Source organism: Anguilla anguilla, chromosome 14 (assembly GCF_013347855.1).
Source record: "Anguilla anguilla isolate fAngAng1 chromosome 14, fAngAng1.pri, whole genome shotgun sequence".
Taxonomy (NCBI): domain Eukaryota; kingdom Metazoa; phylum Chordata; class Actinopteri; order Anguilliformes; family Anguillidae; genus Anguilla; species Anguilla anguilla.
Window position 1 is genome coordinate 4,222,320 of NC_049214.1, and position 16,846 is coordinate 4,239,165.

At 45.4% G+C, this 16,846-nt stretch overlaps 1 protein-coding gene across 3 annotated transcripts; it reads right to left on the reverse strand.

Moving 5' to 3' along the window:
- Positions 1–2,835: 2,835 nt before the first annotated feature.
- Positions 2,836–7,263, reverse strand: mlnl (motilin-like). Of its 3 annotated transcripts, XM_035390002.1 has the most exons (5): positions 7,061–7,263; positions 6,029–6,183; positions 5,202–5,312; positions 4,431–4,536; positions 2,836–2,967 (listed from the first exon to the last, which is right to left on the reverse strand). In XM_035390002.1, the coding sequence occupies exons 2-5, from the start codon at positions 6,140–6,142 to the stop codon at positions 2,960–2,962; spliced, it is 339 nt and encodes a 112-aa protein (XP_035245893.1). In that variant the 5' UTR covers positions 6,143–6,183; positions 7,061–7,263; the 3' UTR covers positions 2,836–2,959. The 3 variants fall into 3 exon arrangements, with proteins under 3 accessions (XP_035245893.1, XP_035245894.1, XP_035245896.1); XM_035390003.1 differs by lacking the exon at positions 7,061–7,263 and having other exon boundaries at positions 6,029–6,223; XM_035390005.1 differs by lacking the exons at positions 2,836–2,967; positions 4,431–4,536 and having other exon boundaries at positions 4,720–5,312.
- Between the last annotated feature and the right edge of the window lie 9,583 nt (positions 7,264–16,846).

Consider the following 16,846-nt stretch of genomic DNA (forward strand, 5'->3'; position numbering starts at 1 on the left):
ATGCATTCCTCACCCCATAAACATAGGAAAGATATGTGAAATTATCATGTGACCTGTATATTTTGTGATTTTTTTTTACTAAAGAAACTGATGTGGTCAGAAAGATGAATTTTGACAGTTTTTACCCCAGAACAGAATGCAGGAGTGTCAGGGTTTTTGGGGAAATAGACCCAAGCAGAGTGGGTCTATTACACAAAGAATTTAATACAAACAAACTCAGGAATAAACAAAGGGGTCACAAGGGGTAAAACCACAAACTAAAAAACCAAAAAAACCACAGAACAGAACACAGGCTGGGCGGAACAAAGGCAGGTCAGAAATACGGGCAGGCGGAACACACACAAACAGGCGGAACACACACAAACAGGCGGAACACACACAAACAGGCGGAACACACACAAACAGGCGGGAACTCACACAAACAGGCGGGAACTCACAAGCAGAAACAGTCAGAAACACAAACACAAGCATGCAGATACACACAAGCGGAACACAAGCAGGAATGCAGGCAGAAACGCACATGAAACGCAAGCAGGACCAAAGCGGGCAGATACATACAGTCGGAAACAAACACAAGGAACCAGCACCCGAGTCAAGGGGGACAAAGAGACTTAAATAGACAAGACACAGGTGCACTCAATACATAATCAAACGAGAGGGAAGGGAAAACGAGAGGCAGGTGGGGACGATGATCAAGTAACGAGACAATAATGGAAAACAATAATACAATTTACACAGGAAACCAATGAGGGAATGAACAGAAATACAAAAACTGAGAAGTGCCGCCCACTGGTGGCCCAAAAAGGAAAAAATAGAAACAAAAAGACAGAACCATGACAGAGTGTCTCGTCTTGAGGGATATAGGCATACAGAGTCCTGACCAACAGACTTTGAATAAGTTCAGCACAATATTGCACATCACCTGAGTTGGACTGGCATTGAGCTTGGTTTTATTCAAAGCATAGGTGTCCCACACACACATGTCATTTTGGGGTCAGGCTTAAAACTTGACCAATGAGAAAGCAAGCCGTGTTCGAGAACATGCAAGTCAGTGGTGTCAAACTCGTTGCCATGGAGGGCCGTGTGTATGCAGGTTTTCATTCCAACCAATTAATGCTGCCTTAATTGAGTCCAATTACTCATTCAGCCATATGCGTTTAACTGCATTGAAGCACAGAATATAAGAAAATTTTTATTTAGACAATGCGGGTCACCATAGACGTCGGGTCACCATTGTGCACAAACCTGCATCCCTAATTCAGCAAATAATTTAACTAATTATATAATCAAGATCTGAGGCTGGAATGAAAACCTGCATACACACGGCCCTCCATGGCAACGAGTTTGACACCACTGATGCAAGTGAACGCTGCATGGGCAGAATCTGCTCAAAATGGCTCCTTTTACGCGAGGGAACATTGTGAATGACATTCTTTTTTTGGAAAGCTCATTGTCATCATGCCACACAAGAGAAAAAAAAAAAGATTCCTATCCGTTTTATGACCGGAGAGCAGCGAGGGTTTACGGGTTTGACTGGACGGCTTTTAAGAAAATTCTCCAGTTGCTCTGCGCTACGTTGTGCAGTTTTACGGGCGCTGTTAAACCCTAAAGAGCAGCGTAAATCAACCTGGACCGGATTCTCCAGCGTCTGACAAAACGTCAGATTACCGACAGAATTTTTCTTGCTTAACGCTGGCGACGGAAGAATGAGGATAAACGACACCAAAAATGGGCGGAGCTGCAATGTGATACGAGTCGATCGCTGATTTGAAACAGCAATTTGTTTGGTTAAAGCGTAAATTATTTCTGATTATGGCCTGTTGCTAATGCACTGCCCACCTTTCACCTATTTAGGGTATCGCCATGTTATAACAAGCATGCTGTGGCTGGCCATCGCACCAGCGTTTTGAAAATCAGCGCTGCCCTGGCCCAATAGACGGCCATCGAGGAAGGGCAGAAGAGAACCAGCAGACCGCGGTGGAGTCAATTTGCAAAATGACGACCGTTGCTGATAACGGTCCCGTCCGCTCGGTAGAACACGGTGAGCTTTCAAAGCCGGGAACCCAAATTCTGTATGACGGATTGAGGTTCTGTCAAGCAAATATCTGAATCTGAAAAAAAAAAATCTGAATTTAAGAAAGAGCCTTTACTAGGCCACCTGCTCTGATATTGCGAAGTCCTGACCTCGGAGATTTTGAGACATTTCGTTATTCATTGAGCTTGCTTGAATTTTTTAAATCCTGTTTAATCTTTAGCTCCTCCATCTCCTGCGCCTGGTTTTTAAGTGTGCGACGCTGAAACAGAGCCATCCTGCCAGGGGGAAAGAGCAGAGCGTTCCAGAAACCTAAAAAAAAAGGCCATTTCACTGCCGTTTGCTTATCATGGCAACAATAATGGTTCCCTGGGCTCTGGCACGTCCACTACTTTCCAAAGGTTTATGTTTACTGCTGAAGGACACTTATCTACTGGCTGTTAAATAACTGGCAGATTTCCACTGGCAAAGAGGAACATGGTAATCCCCAGGATTATATATCAATAATCGAATAATGATATAAAAACGTAATTATATTATTATTATCATATTATATACTTTTATATAATTAAAAAATAATCGCCGAGATTATATATCAGGAAAATTAAATTTTCATTATTATATTATTAAAATCTATCTTAGTAATGTAATCTTCAGTATTAACTATTTTACAGATCTATTTTACAATCAATGCACGTCTACATGTATATATTATGATTTGTGTGTGTGTGTGTGCGCGTGCTGTACATGTTCAATGGAGATTGTAAGGTAGACAGATAATCACATAGATGCATAGCAGATGCTTTGATGAAACGTTAAGATATTTTATTCACACTTTTACAATACAGAGACAACACACCATTCATCCTCTCGACCAATCAAAATCTTTTCCTGATTTTGATGCTCTGTGCAGCTGTGCTGGTCTTCTTATTTTGCTGTGGGCAAAGACAAAGTGTACACTTTTAAGGCCTTCTGATTAACCGCCATGTTTGATTTACAATCTTTATCCGTATCAGCACTGACTACACACTGATCAATTCACCCGATCAACTAGAATTACGCGATTACGTGGTTCAGCCTCCAGGCTGCACGGGTTTGAGATACGATGATTCACAGTTCCATGTTGCCATATCACAGCATTGTTTTGCCTTACACCCATAAAGATTTTTACCTGCTTTTTAAAAATAATTTCAGATGACAAAAACTGCGTGATAATACAGATGGAAATGTATTGAAGCTGTTGTACTGCGTATATTTCCTGTTCATCTGTATAACGAAGTTGCCCCAACCTGTAAGATCTTAGAAACAACTACATTTCCTTAACGACCAGGCCCAGGACAAATACGGTACATTCTATAACCAGGTGGTAGTAGTGCACTCATTTGAAAGCACTCTGGCTGGCGAGGATGTTTAAGGAAAGATGTTACTAACCAAAAAGTGCATTTGTATGAAGGAGGAATTCTGCCCTGTTTGAACAGCTATGAAACAGGGGTTTCTTTTAAACGTCAGCAATGCACGGGACAGTACTGGTTTTAGTTTTTTGAGTAATTATCTGATCCAGGTCTAACCCTGCAGCCCTACAGGGCCTCTGGATTGCACATGCAACCCAGCAGCCCTGGTTACTGTGCATGCAGCCCTATAGCCATGGTTACCATGAATACAGCCCTGTAGCCATGGTTACCGCACATGCAGCCCTGCAGTCCTAGTTCAGCCCCTGGCAGAAATTCCAGCAGGAATTTGGGGATGGAGTCAAGCTTGGGCCAGTTCTGCTCCAGCTGGATACCATCTGGAATTTGGTGTTGGTCTAAAAGTCTGTGCCAAGCTGTCCCAGCAGCTTTCCAGCATGGCTGCTATACCAACGGTCTTGTTGCCAGCATGACCATCTCCAAACCACGCAGTAAAACGTCCAGTGTTAATTCAACTCTAACAGTGTTAATTCAACTCTCAACAAACAACATTTGGTCCCACTCTTGAGGGAATGTCTTACACAAAGGCCATTTTACTCTGCTGCTCCAAACCAGCTGGATCAGATTAAAATCGGGCCGCAGCCAAGGGACGGAATTCCCACCGGGGGCTCTGATTAACGCATATGCAGCCCTGCAGCCATGGTTACCGCGCATGCAGCCCTGGTTACCATGCATGCTGCCCTGCAGCCCTGGTTACCGCGCATGCAGCCCTGCAGCCCTGGTTACCGTGCATGCAGCCCTGCAGCCCTGGTTACCGCACATGCAGCCCTGGTGACCGTGCATGCAGCCCTGCAGCCCTGGTTACCGTGCATGCAGCCCTGCAGCTCTGGTTACCGTGCATGCCGCCCTGCAGCCCTGGTTACCGTGCATGCAGCCCTGCAGCCCTGGTTACCGCGCATGCAGCCCTGGTGACCGTGTGCTCATCTGTTTACCTTTCTCCGTTTCTGTCAGCATCTCGTGGAGGATTTCCCCCAACGCCGGGGCCACATGGTCCAGCTGCTTGGCCGACAGCCGCACCCCAATTTCCACCGACTTCCCCTTCACACATGAGCAGTAAACACACGCTGTCAAAATGGCTGCTTGCACCAGACCCAGCCTGTAGACATGTAGCGCCCACTAGTGGCCGACTAGCAGCCTGCTATCGGTCCACTGCTGTGACATACAGTATATTTATCACTGTATTTTCCAAAATGTAGTTACTATGAGCCCGAAGTAGTTTTTAGTAGACACTAAGACTGTGGGGAAAATACTTGTTTGAAAATATAACAGTTTATCAAGGATATAGCATTAGTGTCATAAAATAACCTTATAGCTCCCTGCCATTCATGAGTTTGATGCATAAATAGAAAGCTCATCAGTTGTACCATTGGTTGGATACTATCAAAGTTTCATTGAAAACACTAGGAAATTAAAAATCATAATTTATATACTGGAGTTAAACCTGCAGACACTGCGGCCGTCCAGGACCAGAGTTATAAACCTGCACCCCAATGCAGCCCCCCAGGACTGGAGTGTGACACCCTTAGTGTACATCATCTGTAGTGCAGACTAGTTGTGAGTGGTCACTGTAGTTAACAGATGAATACTTTTCCCATTATTTGGAAACCCACCATTTGTCAGTTGTTACCTAGGGTCTTCCGCCCTCCCTGAGCTGTCAATGAGTTGTCACATGGGCCCAGCCAGCGAATCAGAAAGAGTCTTACCTGGGATCCTCCCACCTCCTCACTCCGCTCTGGGATGGCCACTTCCTCAAACTGCCCCTCCTCTGACCTTGGCTCCAAGTCCACAGACTTTTTACCAGCTCTCCCTCTCTCCTGCAGATGAAGAGAGAGAGAGAGAGAGAAAGAGAGGGGGAGTGGGAGAGCGAGAGAAACAGAGGAGAAGCAGGAGAGAGAGAGAGAGAGAGAAAAGGAGGGGAGAGAGAGAGGGAGGCAGAAAGAGAGGGGGACCAAGAGAGAGAGAGAAAGAGGGGGAGAGGGAGAAAGAGAGGCAGAGAGAGAGGGGGAGCGGGAGAGAGAGAAGGAGAGAGAGATGGATGCAGAAAGAGAAAGAAAGGAGGAGAGGGAGAGAGAGGAAAACAGAGAGAGAAAGAGAGAGAGAAGAGAAAGAGAGAGAGAGAGAGAAAAGGAGGGGAGAGAGAGAGGGAGGCAGAAAGAGAGGAGGACCGAGAGAGAGAGAAAGAGGGGGAGAGGGAGAGAGAGAGGCAGAGAGAGAGGGGGAGCGGGAGAGATAGAGGGAGAAGGAGAGAGAGATGGATGCAGAAAGAGAAAGAAAGGAGGAGAGGGAGAGAGGGGAAAACAGAGAGAGAAAGAGAGAGAGAAGAGAAAGAGAGTGCATAAAAACAATGTCACACGGGCAATGCATCAGGTAACAGGCTCTGAAATGGCTTTTGGAGCCATTGCGGTTCCCTGCTGTTTGTATAGGAGCTGAAATGGAAGCCCAACGGCCTTAAGGCCCTCAGACGGGTCTCTGCTGAAATGGCACAGCCCTGTCTGCCGGCTTCTACCCACGCCGACCCCCTCTTCCTCACCATCATCTCCCTCATCTCTTTGGGACTGAAGAAGGTGAAGTGGCTCTCCGCCCGCTCCACCAGCGCGGCGACGAGGAACGCGGCGGCCAGGGCACCAATCAGCGTGCAGCGCATCCTTCCTTCCTTCCTTCCTTCCTTCTGTCTGTGCGGGGGTCCTGGGGGGTCAAAGGTCAGCAGATTAACACGTGGGTGGGGAAGGAGGCAAACGGTCAGTAACCGTGGTAACCGCAGAGGCGAGGGATTAGGTTCTGGATGGTGTGACGGTGGGGTGTAGGGTTTCGTTTGAGGTGAGGTAACAGCAGAAGGGGCTATTTAGGCAGTGAGGCAGTGCCGAAGCCCCTTCAGAACGGTTTAATCTGTCATGTGACGTGAAGTCTTACTGTATATAACAATCACTGTCTTTCCTCTCCCCACTGGGCTTCTGCTTAAAACTCCTGAATTTCTAAGGGACGTCTGGTTTTCATTATGATGATTATGTTGATTATTATGATTATTATTAGCAGTAGTAGTAGTAGTAGTGGTTTAGATACTGTTCAAGAATGACATCTCAAAGGCTTTGTTCACATGCTCCCTCAATTTATAATGAAATTGCCTCTATTTGAAGGACGGAAATGATCCATCGCATCCAGCATATTCAGTTAAATTAATCATACCTTTCATCCACCCTCAAAAATCCTTGTGTGAGCTTTACGTCAAGCACACTCCTGCTCAACAGGCAACACCCAAACACAAACCAAATAGGCTAGAACCAAAACCTCAAACTAAAACACTCCCTACGGATGACAAATTCACACTCTGCTTACAACAGCTGGGCCAGTTATCTGACCACTACAATGCCGGTGTCAAGCCGGTCTCTTCTCAGGTGTGTTTGTCCCTGGAGAGTAAGTGCCAACAAAGATTCGACGTGAGAAAATCAACACGTCAGGTCATCTTTTCACCTTTCTTCCCCCCGTTTTCAGGGAAAGTTGTCACACCGAAGGGAAAGAGGGAAGAGGGAAAGAGAGGGAATAAGAGAGAGAGAGAGGTACTCACTCTGGCTGTGGAGGTTCCAGTGCAGGTTTGCGGTGTCTCTCAGAGCGGACTGTTCCTCAGAGAGCAGTGGGTCTTTTCTGACTCGGTACGGGCGTTCCGGTCACTTTATATCGATCAGCCTTCGCATCACTTATTGTCATTTATTGTCTCCCGACGTCCGGTTTTTCCGACGATCTCCATTATCGGCTTTCTGCGTCTCCATGGAAACGAATGGGAATTCCTGGAATTTGCATCCTTTGTTTGTAAACTTGTCTTTTAATGGGGCCGGAAAAAAAAAAAAAAGATTTGTTGAGAGGATAGCGGTTTTGATTTTTCTGGTTTGTTATTTAGGAAATTGATGACAAAAAGAGCAAGGTGAGCAGTTGGCTAATTTCTGAGAAAATATTTCATGTTTTACAGCATGATGTGTCTGATTAATATCAATATAATCTGATGATAAACCCAAAATATATATAAAACCTTCTTTTTTTACATTCAAAACAATGTATAATATTTGGTAACTTCAGTGTTACACATACATTTAAAGGGTTATTGAATTCTACGGTATGCTAAGTTAAATATAACTTTTTATAATTTATAAATATTTATATCCAGCAATCATGACTGCTTGAATTTGGGGGTGACAAGGCAAAAGACTTTATTAAGTGTCTCGCTGTACTAAGCTTGCTATTGTTATATACCTGACTGAAAGATCCACACAAGAATTCCAATGCCCTTGTACATCTGTGGCAAATAAAAGTCTTATGTCTTATGTCTTATGTCTTATGTTTTTGTTTGTTTAGAAGGGGGTGCTATTTATTTTGGTTTATTTTTTTATTACTCTGAGTAACACACTCGCATCTGAAAGAAACCCGTAAAACTCCAAGCATTTTATATTATGGGTCAAAATAAAAGATGCATTTTGCAGGTATTCACTAATCCCACAAAAGGAAGCTTTTTTTCACCCTTCCTCCGTGTTTTCTTGTTCGAGGACGTTTGTTTGTTTGTTTGTCCAGGTGTCTCTGGCTTGGAACCCGGGACCTCTCTGTCAGTCCTGGTGTTGGGTCATCATACCCCCCTGCGGTGGGGCAAACAAATGGACACACGACCATGCACCCCCCCAACTTCATTTGCAGCACGACAATTTGGTGCAAGACAAACACCCCCCCCCCCCCCCCCCCCACACACACACACACACCAAATACACTGTTTTATATTGGTTTTACTTGTATTTGTGGGACCAGTTTATGTATCTGATAGAAGGATGGCAGTAAAACCTTGTTTTAAGAGGTGCACAGAGAGAGTGTGTGTGTCTCTCCTGATGGCTCTGTCTACACTGAAGGGGTCTGGAAGGTGAGATTCGGCTATAAATTCTCTCAACTCTGGGCACGGTCCTGTCTACGAAGAGCTTTATGGCTCCAGGTGTGGACACCTGCCTTTGCGTTTGACGCAACATTGATTTATTTCTTGGTAACAGTCAAGTCCGGCGTCTTTTACGGGATCGATTTCCTGTTGTGGCACTTCAAATGGTTCCTGCGTGTGATAAAAATATAAAGGTCAAGAGAGAATTAAGTTATTTTCAAAAATTCCCCCCCCCTGGTTCACTGTGGGCTGAAAGCCAGTAGTGTGCAGTATAACCAATGGAACATGATGACCGTACATCATGCACATTTGTCGCGATGCGGTCAAAAACGACAATTTCTTCATCTGGTCTCGCTCAGTCACGTCTCTAAAGAGCATCTTTACACATTTTACGACGGAAAAGTTATAAAAGACGTGAAAGTTGTGTGGTTTCAGGTTTTGATCCAATATCAGGTTGATCAGGTTTGTAGCCAATGTGGCAGTCTTCCCTGAGCTTTAGCCAATGGTCTTCCCTGTATACGCTGTGCTGCTCCTAATGTACTAATGCTTGCAGGAGACACCTTATTTTACCTGTCAAAATGTATAATTAAATTATCATTTGTGTCATGCAAAAACCCATACCCACTATACTTTAAATAAGTCATGACTCAGCAACCATTGAAATTTGTTAAAAACCCAACGTGACAAAACAATCACATTACCATGATGTATGGGGGGGGGGACAGTTCTTGAGAAATCGGTTTTTTTCAGACACAGAAAAATCCCTTTCTCAGTGTTCATTCAGCCACAAGATAGAAATGTAAGCACATAGCTCAGGAGGTAAGAGCGGTTGTCTGGCAGTCGGAGGGTTGCAGGTTCGATCCCCGCCCTGGGCGTGTCAAAGTGTCCCTGAGCAAGACACCTAACCCCTAACTGCTCTGGTGAATGCGAGGCATCAATTGTAAAGCGCTTTGGATAAAAGCCCTATATAAATGCAGTCCATTTACCGTTTATTTCTCACATTTATAAACAGTAAAATAGGAGAATTTATTTTTGATTTTATTTGGTTTCATTTCTAATCCAATGCGCTGGAATACAGAGCCAAAATAAGAGCCAGTAACAATAGATGTGTCATCGTCCAAATATGTCTGCACTGATATACAGATATATTCCAGAAATGTAACACCTCGTGCCAAATTATCAGTCATTATCGGTCAGAAGAACCTGGCCACCGGTGCACTGAAGGCCTGGTGTTAGTGCGATTCCTTTGTAGCGAGGGCTCCCCCTATCTGCAGCCAGGTGTCATGGTCCCCACAATGTCAGGGGCGTATTAGGTGTATTAGGTGGACCATTGTTAACACTTCCAATAAGATCCTTCAGAGGGCGCCCTTGTCAAGAAAATGACAGGGATTTTGTGTGGTGAATCTTGAGATTTTACGTGTAGTATCGAAAACTACACAATTTTTTTTCAATTACACTGTTCTGTAATTAAAATCAATCAATCAAATTTTAAGTGCTGCAACTTCATACACATTTCTGAATGTACACATTTCACTATGCCACTCTGCAATGTACGTTATATTTAATTAGCATAAACTATTTTTTATTGAAAGCTGTGATATTATTTTCCCTCTCACTCATCACCCTTTTAATGACCCATTAAATATTTGTCTGGTTCACGTGTCTGAAAAGTAAATGTTTGTTTACATTAGTTACTCGTCATGGTGATTAGATTTTATTCATCTCCCAAATAGCTGCAAGGTAAACAGTTGTTAGCGAAGCCTGTTTTGCTTTGGGGTTTGAAGGAATGTGTGTGACCGTGAGATGTTCTGGAAGCGTCTCTTCAAAATGGCCTCCCTTCATTCTTAAAAAACCATTATGGTTACACGAGAAGTAGAAAAAACAAACAATACATTTATCACCGCAAGATAAACTGAAATAGCGTTTTTCTGAAGTCCATTCATAAGATCATTGTTTCACAAAGACGACTGCAGCAAACTTTAAAAGTCCCGACTCCTTCAGTGAATCCTTCAGTTTTGCATCTGAGGCACTGCGGGTAGGGTCGGCTCTAGGCATGGCCGATAAGGCCGGTCGGCTAGGGTGCTGTCCATCTGGGGGGGGAGCGCCAAGCGGCCCCAAAAAATAAAAATCCACATGTTGAGTCCATGATAGTCGGCGATTAGCCAACCCCGATTCCAGTTGTTCCCCCCCCCACCCCCCCAGCCAACACATCAGTCCACAATCTCACCTCCTCGGGCGCCAGAAAGGCTGACTCTGGGAAAAAAAAAAAAAAAACTCATTAGCCCAGAAACTCAAGGTCGTAAAAACACACATCACTCGTCTGATCCTGGGCCGATCGTCACCTGACGACTGCCGACGGAAGTAGGTCAGAAAAACAGGCTGAGCTCGTGAAGACGGCCGCAGGAGACAGCGAGAGGAAGAGATTCTGGCAGGCGGAGCGAGCTGCGCCGTTGCCCTGGGTTTTTCTCCCGCTCATGTAAACAAACACGCTGCGTTTTTATTTTTATGTGCCAGCCCTGAACGATGAAAGGAATTCTGGGAACTACAGGGTAGAGGCATGAATACCACAGAAGAATACAGTACCTGGTATGGGGGGGTGGGGGAGGGGTGGGGGCGGTTAGAGGTGAGCCCAGGTCCTGGGACAGATGTTTTGGTTCTACAGTCACAGATTGGTACAGGTGTAGGTAGGGCCTTTAGGGTAGGATTCTGGGTGAAGGAGCTGTCAACGTAGTTCCAGGAGACGAAGCGTTTGATATGAGCGTAGAAACTGGGACTTTCGATATGGGTGGAGAACCAGGGAATTTTAGTATGGGTGTAGAAACTGGGATTTTGAATATGGGTGTTGGACCTGTGGGGCTGGTATGGGTGTCTGGGCTGAGACTTTTGGTATGGGCGTAGAAACTGGGATTTTGGATATGGGTGTTGGACCTGTGGGGCTGGTATGGGTGCACGGGCTGGGACTTTTGGTATGGGCGTAGAAACTGGGATTTCGGATATGGGTGTTGGACCTGTGGGGCCGGTATGGGTGCACGGGCTGGGATTTCTGGTATGGGTGTAGAAACTGGGATTTTGGATATGGGTGTTGGATCTGTGGGACTGGTATGGGTGTCCGGGCTGCGACTTTTGGTATGGGCGTAGAAACTGGGATTTCGGAAATGGGTGTTGGTTCTGTGGCGCTGACACCGGTGTACGGGCCGACATTTTTGACACGGGCGTAGAAACTGGGATGCCGTTGCGATCACACAAAAAGGAGAGGAGAGGATCAGACCCAGCCGTCGCCAGGTCTGGAGATCACAGACGCCAGGAGAACGAGACACTCTCCTCCCACAGATGGGTACAGACACACAACAACCGGGGATGGCGTCAGCTCTAAATCGCGTACCTGAGATAATTACATTACATTACATTACGTTACGTTACATTACATTACATTACATTACGTTACATTACATTACATTACAGGCATTTGGCAGACGCTCTTGTCCAGAGCAACATAAAACAAAGTGTATAACCATAACCAGGAACAAGTGTGTCGAAAACCCTAGAGAGAAGTACCGTTCCAAGTGCAGGGAACAACCGCATAGTTCAACTTGGACCCTGAAGGATAAACTGATTAACACTAACACAAACGAGAACAGCAACAACGCAGTCTACGCAAAAGTACCCGCAGTAGATAAGACGAGTGCATTAACTAAGTCACCTACGAAACAGCTACCTAGTTACAACCCTAATCTTACAGTTAATTTAGAGATTACAGGGAGGTAGGGAGGGATGGGGAGAGGTGCAGCCTGAAGAGGTGAGTCTTCAGTCGTCGTTTGAAATGGGTCAGTGTCTCAGCTGTTCTGACCTCCACGGGGAGGTCATTCCACCATCGTGGGGCCAGAACAGACAGGAGACGTGTTCTGGAAGTGCAGGTGCGAAGAGGGGGAGGTGCCAGGCGTCCTGAGGTAGCAGAACGGAGGGATCTGGCTGGCATGTAGGGTTTGAAGATCTTGTGGAGGTATGCTGGGGCTGACCCCTCGACTGCCTGGTATGCTTGGACCAATGTTTCAAATCTGATGCGAGCCATAACAGGCAGCCAGTGGAGGGTAGTGAGCAGGGGAGTGACGTGGGAGTGTCTGGGGAGGCCAGATCAGCACACAACACTTTCACTGCCTCACCTCACAACACATTTTGCGTTAGTTTAACACACAAATTGTGTATTTGTGATAAAATAAAAGTAGTAACTTTGACACAAAATGTGTTGAAAGTAACTCAAAAGGAGTAACACAAACAGAGCACAGTGAAAGTCTCTTTCATGTCGAGAGAGAGAGGTTGCGGGATTCCACCGTTGTCATGGCAATCCCAGAGGCAAGAGTAAACACTCCGTTGAGGAGGCAAACAACACCGAGGTGACATCACTCACACAGAGACGGGCAAGATACCGGCCCTGTGACACACAGTCAGGGCTCCTGATAAGGTAAAGCTATGCAGAAGACACAAGAACTGCCCCACCCGTCAGGATGGGTGCTTCTTCAGGGGGTGGGGGGGGGAACGAAATGTCCGCGGGCAAGAAATACATGCAGCGCGAACAATTCCTGTGCTGCACGTGTACCTTGAAAATTCAGTTTACATGTACGGGTTTTTAGTTTACAGAGAGTAGAGTAACAAAATAAACAACAGAAAGGATCATTTTCCCTTTTTTTTTGCACCCTGCTGATCTAAATCTGTAAATTGTTCACACAATATGGAGGTGCGTTGACTCTCTGGCAAAGCAATGATTGAAATGAATAGATAAAAATCACCAGAAACTGTGATTTTAACCGGAAACTGGAGTTAAACCCGCAGACGCTGCGGCCCTCCAGGACTGGAGTTAAACCTGCAGACGCTGCGGCCCTCCAGGACTGGAGTTAAACCTGCAGACACTGCAGCCCCTCCGGGACTGGAGTTAAACCTGCAGACGCTGCGGCCCTCCAGGACTGGAGTCAAACCTGCAGACGCTGCGGCCCTCCAGGACTGGAGTTAAACCAGCAGACACTGCGGCCCTCCAGGACTGGAGTTAAACCTGCAGACACAGCGCCCCCTCCAGGACAGGAGTCGGGGGAATCATTGCGCTCTATTGGATGCACCTGAGCCCGTTTGTTTCCTTTCGTGTTTTGCTCAGTTGCGCACCTTACAGCACTCCCGTGCTACACCTTCCTCTGAGCACATTCATCTGCTCCACTGACATACTGACGTACACACCCCGTCCTTAACCCTAACCCTAACCCTAACCCAACACTCCCGTGCTACACCTTCCTCTGAGCACATTCATCTGCACCGCTGACGTACTGGCGTACACACCCCGTCCTTAACCCTAACCCTAACCCTAACCCTGTCCTTAACCCTAACCCTAACCCTAACCCCATCCTTAACCCTAACCCTAACCCTAACCCCGTCCTTTGCTTCATGTGCCTCTCTGTTCATCGTTTTTTTAAATTTTATTACATTTTTTTGAGATTCAAATTGTCTGTTTCCGGCATGTCCCTTCTTGTGCCAACCACTGGTTGACACAAAGCACACTCTTATACTAGTAACACATTTTTTTCAGAACTATAGAACGATAGAACTTTTGCTGTTACTATACCATAGAACTATAGAACTTTTGCTGTTACTATACCATAGAACTTTGAGTTCTTGCCTTGAAGGCTAATCGCTTCCATTAGCCTTAGCTAGTTCCCATTATGTTACCGGCACCAAGTCCTTCCTGTTTTCCTCCTTGTTTTCCCGTTGCATTGTTGTCGTTCCAGAGCCTCCATAGTGCTTGAGAGTCTCCATGGATACAGAGTGTCAGCCAGCTGTTGGGGTGTGAATGGAGCTGGTGGGGTGTGAATGCGTCGTGGGAGCGCACGTAGCACATCCAGTCTTGGGCGCGCAGTCTGGCTGGCACACTGTCTGTGGCAAGCTGACAAGGTACACCACAGACTCAATCACACAAAGTATTCGCACCCCACACGTAGCCAACCCAACTCTCCGCACCTCCACTCCCCACGTAGATTGATGCAGGAGACGGTGGAGCTGCTGGAGAGAGTTAAGTGTTTGGGGGGGGGGGGGTCCAGTGAAGATAAATCTCAATGCAATGACATTCTGGAAGATTCTGTGCTTCCAGCTTAGTGGCAACAGTTTAGGGAAGGCCCTTTCCAGTTTCAGCAAAACAACGCCCCCCAGGCACACAGCAAGGTCTATATAGAAATGGTTTTGTCAAGATCGGTGTGGAAGAACTTGACTGGCCTGCACAGTGCTCTGACCTCAACCCCACCCAACACCTTTGAGATCAATTTGAAAGCCAACTGGGAGCCAGGCCTAATTGCCCAATCAGTGCCCGACCTCACAATGGAAGTAAATCCCTGCAGCAATGCAACATCTAGTATAAAGCCCTCCTTGAAAAGCGAAGGTTGTTACAGCGGCAAAGGGTGGACCAACTCTAAATTAATGCCCATATTTGGGTGAGATGTTGGATGTCAGGCGTCCACCTACCTTTGGCCATGTAGTGTGCTATGCAGCTGGATATTTAACCTGAATAAGTGATTCGGGGTTAGGTGCCTCGCTCACACACACAATTGCGTTGACGCACGCGGGAACTCAGCCAATTCCCTACCCATCATGCAGTGCCCTAGCCCCATTCTTTCGCCGGCAGGTAATTGATAGCATTAGCGCTGTAAACAATCCGCGCTTCCCCTTTTGTATCCTGCCTGTCTGGATCTGCAGATTTGTTCTTTTTTTTTGTTGTTTTTTTTTTTGCGGAGAGCGACGGGGCCTTTGTTGTCTCTCGTGTCGGTGTGACTGGGTGGAGATTCAAAGCATTAGCAGCGCCTGCTTTCAGGTGAGCTTCCACAGGTACGAGAAGCAGGAACAACAGGAACCAGCGTGGCTCCCGGGAAAGGTGTGGGGGGGCAAAGGAAGGTGACGGGGTTAACCTGCCAAGAGTCAGGAGTCACAACAAAAACAACCCCAACTGCGTGCGTGCAGGCAAAGATCACCTCAAGATGGAAAATTAAAGCAAAAAAGGTTATAACTGCTTATAACTGCCTATAATCTCTGGGTAGCAAAAGTTAAAGTCCAATTTCAATTAGCGCACAGTAAAAGGTCCAGTGTTGATTCAACTCTTAACAGATAACATTTGGACCCACGTTCCAGAGTGGGAACAAACATTATCTGTCAAGAGTTGAATTATCACTGTTAGAGATTAATAAATACTGGAAGTTTTTACTGTGTAATGACAGTTATTAGCTACTTACAACAACAAAATCTGTAATAATTAGTTATTTTAGTTATTTTACTTACTTTTCATATTAGTACTTGTCTGTTACTGGATGAATGTGACTATTTTATGCAAGTCCTACTCAAACTAGTCACATTTGTAGATATTATTTGTAGATAATTTGATTGGAATTTATTGTAAACAAAATGTTTACAGATAAAACTAACATGAAAATAATCAGCTAAAATTACTTGGGACCAAAGGTGTAGAATGGGGTTGAGGTCAGGACTCCATTCGAGTTCTTCCACACCACCCCTGATAAAACCAATTCTATATGGACCTTGCTGTGTGCTGGGGGACACTGTCATGCGAGAACAGGAAAGGGCCTCCACCAAGTTCTTAGGGAAGCACAGAATTTTTAAGATTTGCCTTCACTGGAACTAAGGGGCCTAGCCCAAACTGCAAAAAGCAGCCCCAGATCAAGGGGTGTCCAGATATTTTTGGTCGTATAGTGTAGTTACCTATATAAACTGGAACAAACTTTGTAATACAATTTAAGGTTTAAGATTTAAATATATAATACTCCAATTCTCACTGTCCGTATCCCCCATCTGTACAGGCTGGTACTGCTGCTAATATTTAATATTATGTTTAATATTATGTATATTTTAGATATTTTTTTATATTTTTGCTCTGCTTCTACGTAGTTGCTGCCTGCCATGTCATAAGAATTTCTTTGCTCAGAATGACCTTGTGTTATACTGTGCACTTGACAAATAAAAACACTTTGACACTTTGAGATCACAAATATGTGATTAGAATGTTCTCATGTTGATTGAGCTGGCAGATTGGGATGGCAGGTATTCCATACAGCCAAGTTACGGCTTGGTGGGGCGGCATGCCCCATACCTATACAGCACATTTTTCACGGTTTCCTACAGAAATAATTACAATGACCACAGACTTTCAACCCCTTAAGAACAGACAGAATTAAAAAATAACTTCACACGTCCACACATTAAAGCCCAAAACTTAGGGGGATTTTACTTTTTCCCTTCTTATTCTTCTTCCTGCCAGTTACATCACCACTAATGCTCCAGTCCCATAATCAATAATTCTCCCCATTGGGCATTGAGCTGCATCTACCAATAACAACATCTGATCAGAGTAGCCAATTGCAGTACACTCTAATACACAGACAAAAGGACGTTTGTTGTGGTCGCCAT

Coding starts and splice junctions, on each gene's coding strand:
- mlnl (XM_035390002.1), bottom strand. CDS start 6,142: ATGCGCTGCACGCTGATTGGTGCCCTGGCCGCCGCGTTCCTCGTCGCC. Junction 5,313..6,028: donor AAGAGATGAGGGAGATGATG/GTGAGGAAGAGG, acceptor CTTCATCTGCAG/GAGAGAGGGAGAGCTGGTAA. Junction 4,537..5,201: donor AGGAGGTGGGAGGATCCCAG/GTAAGACTCTTT, acceptor TCATGTGTGAAG/GGGAAGTCGGTGGAAATTGG.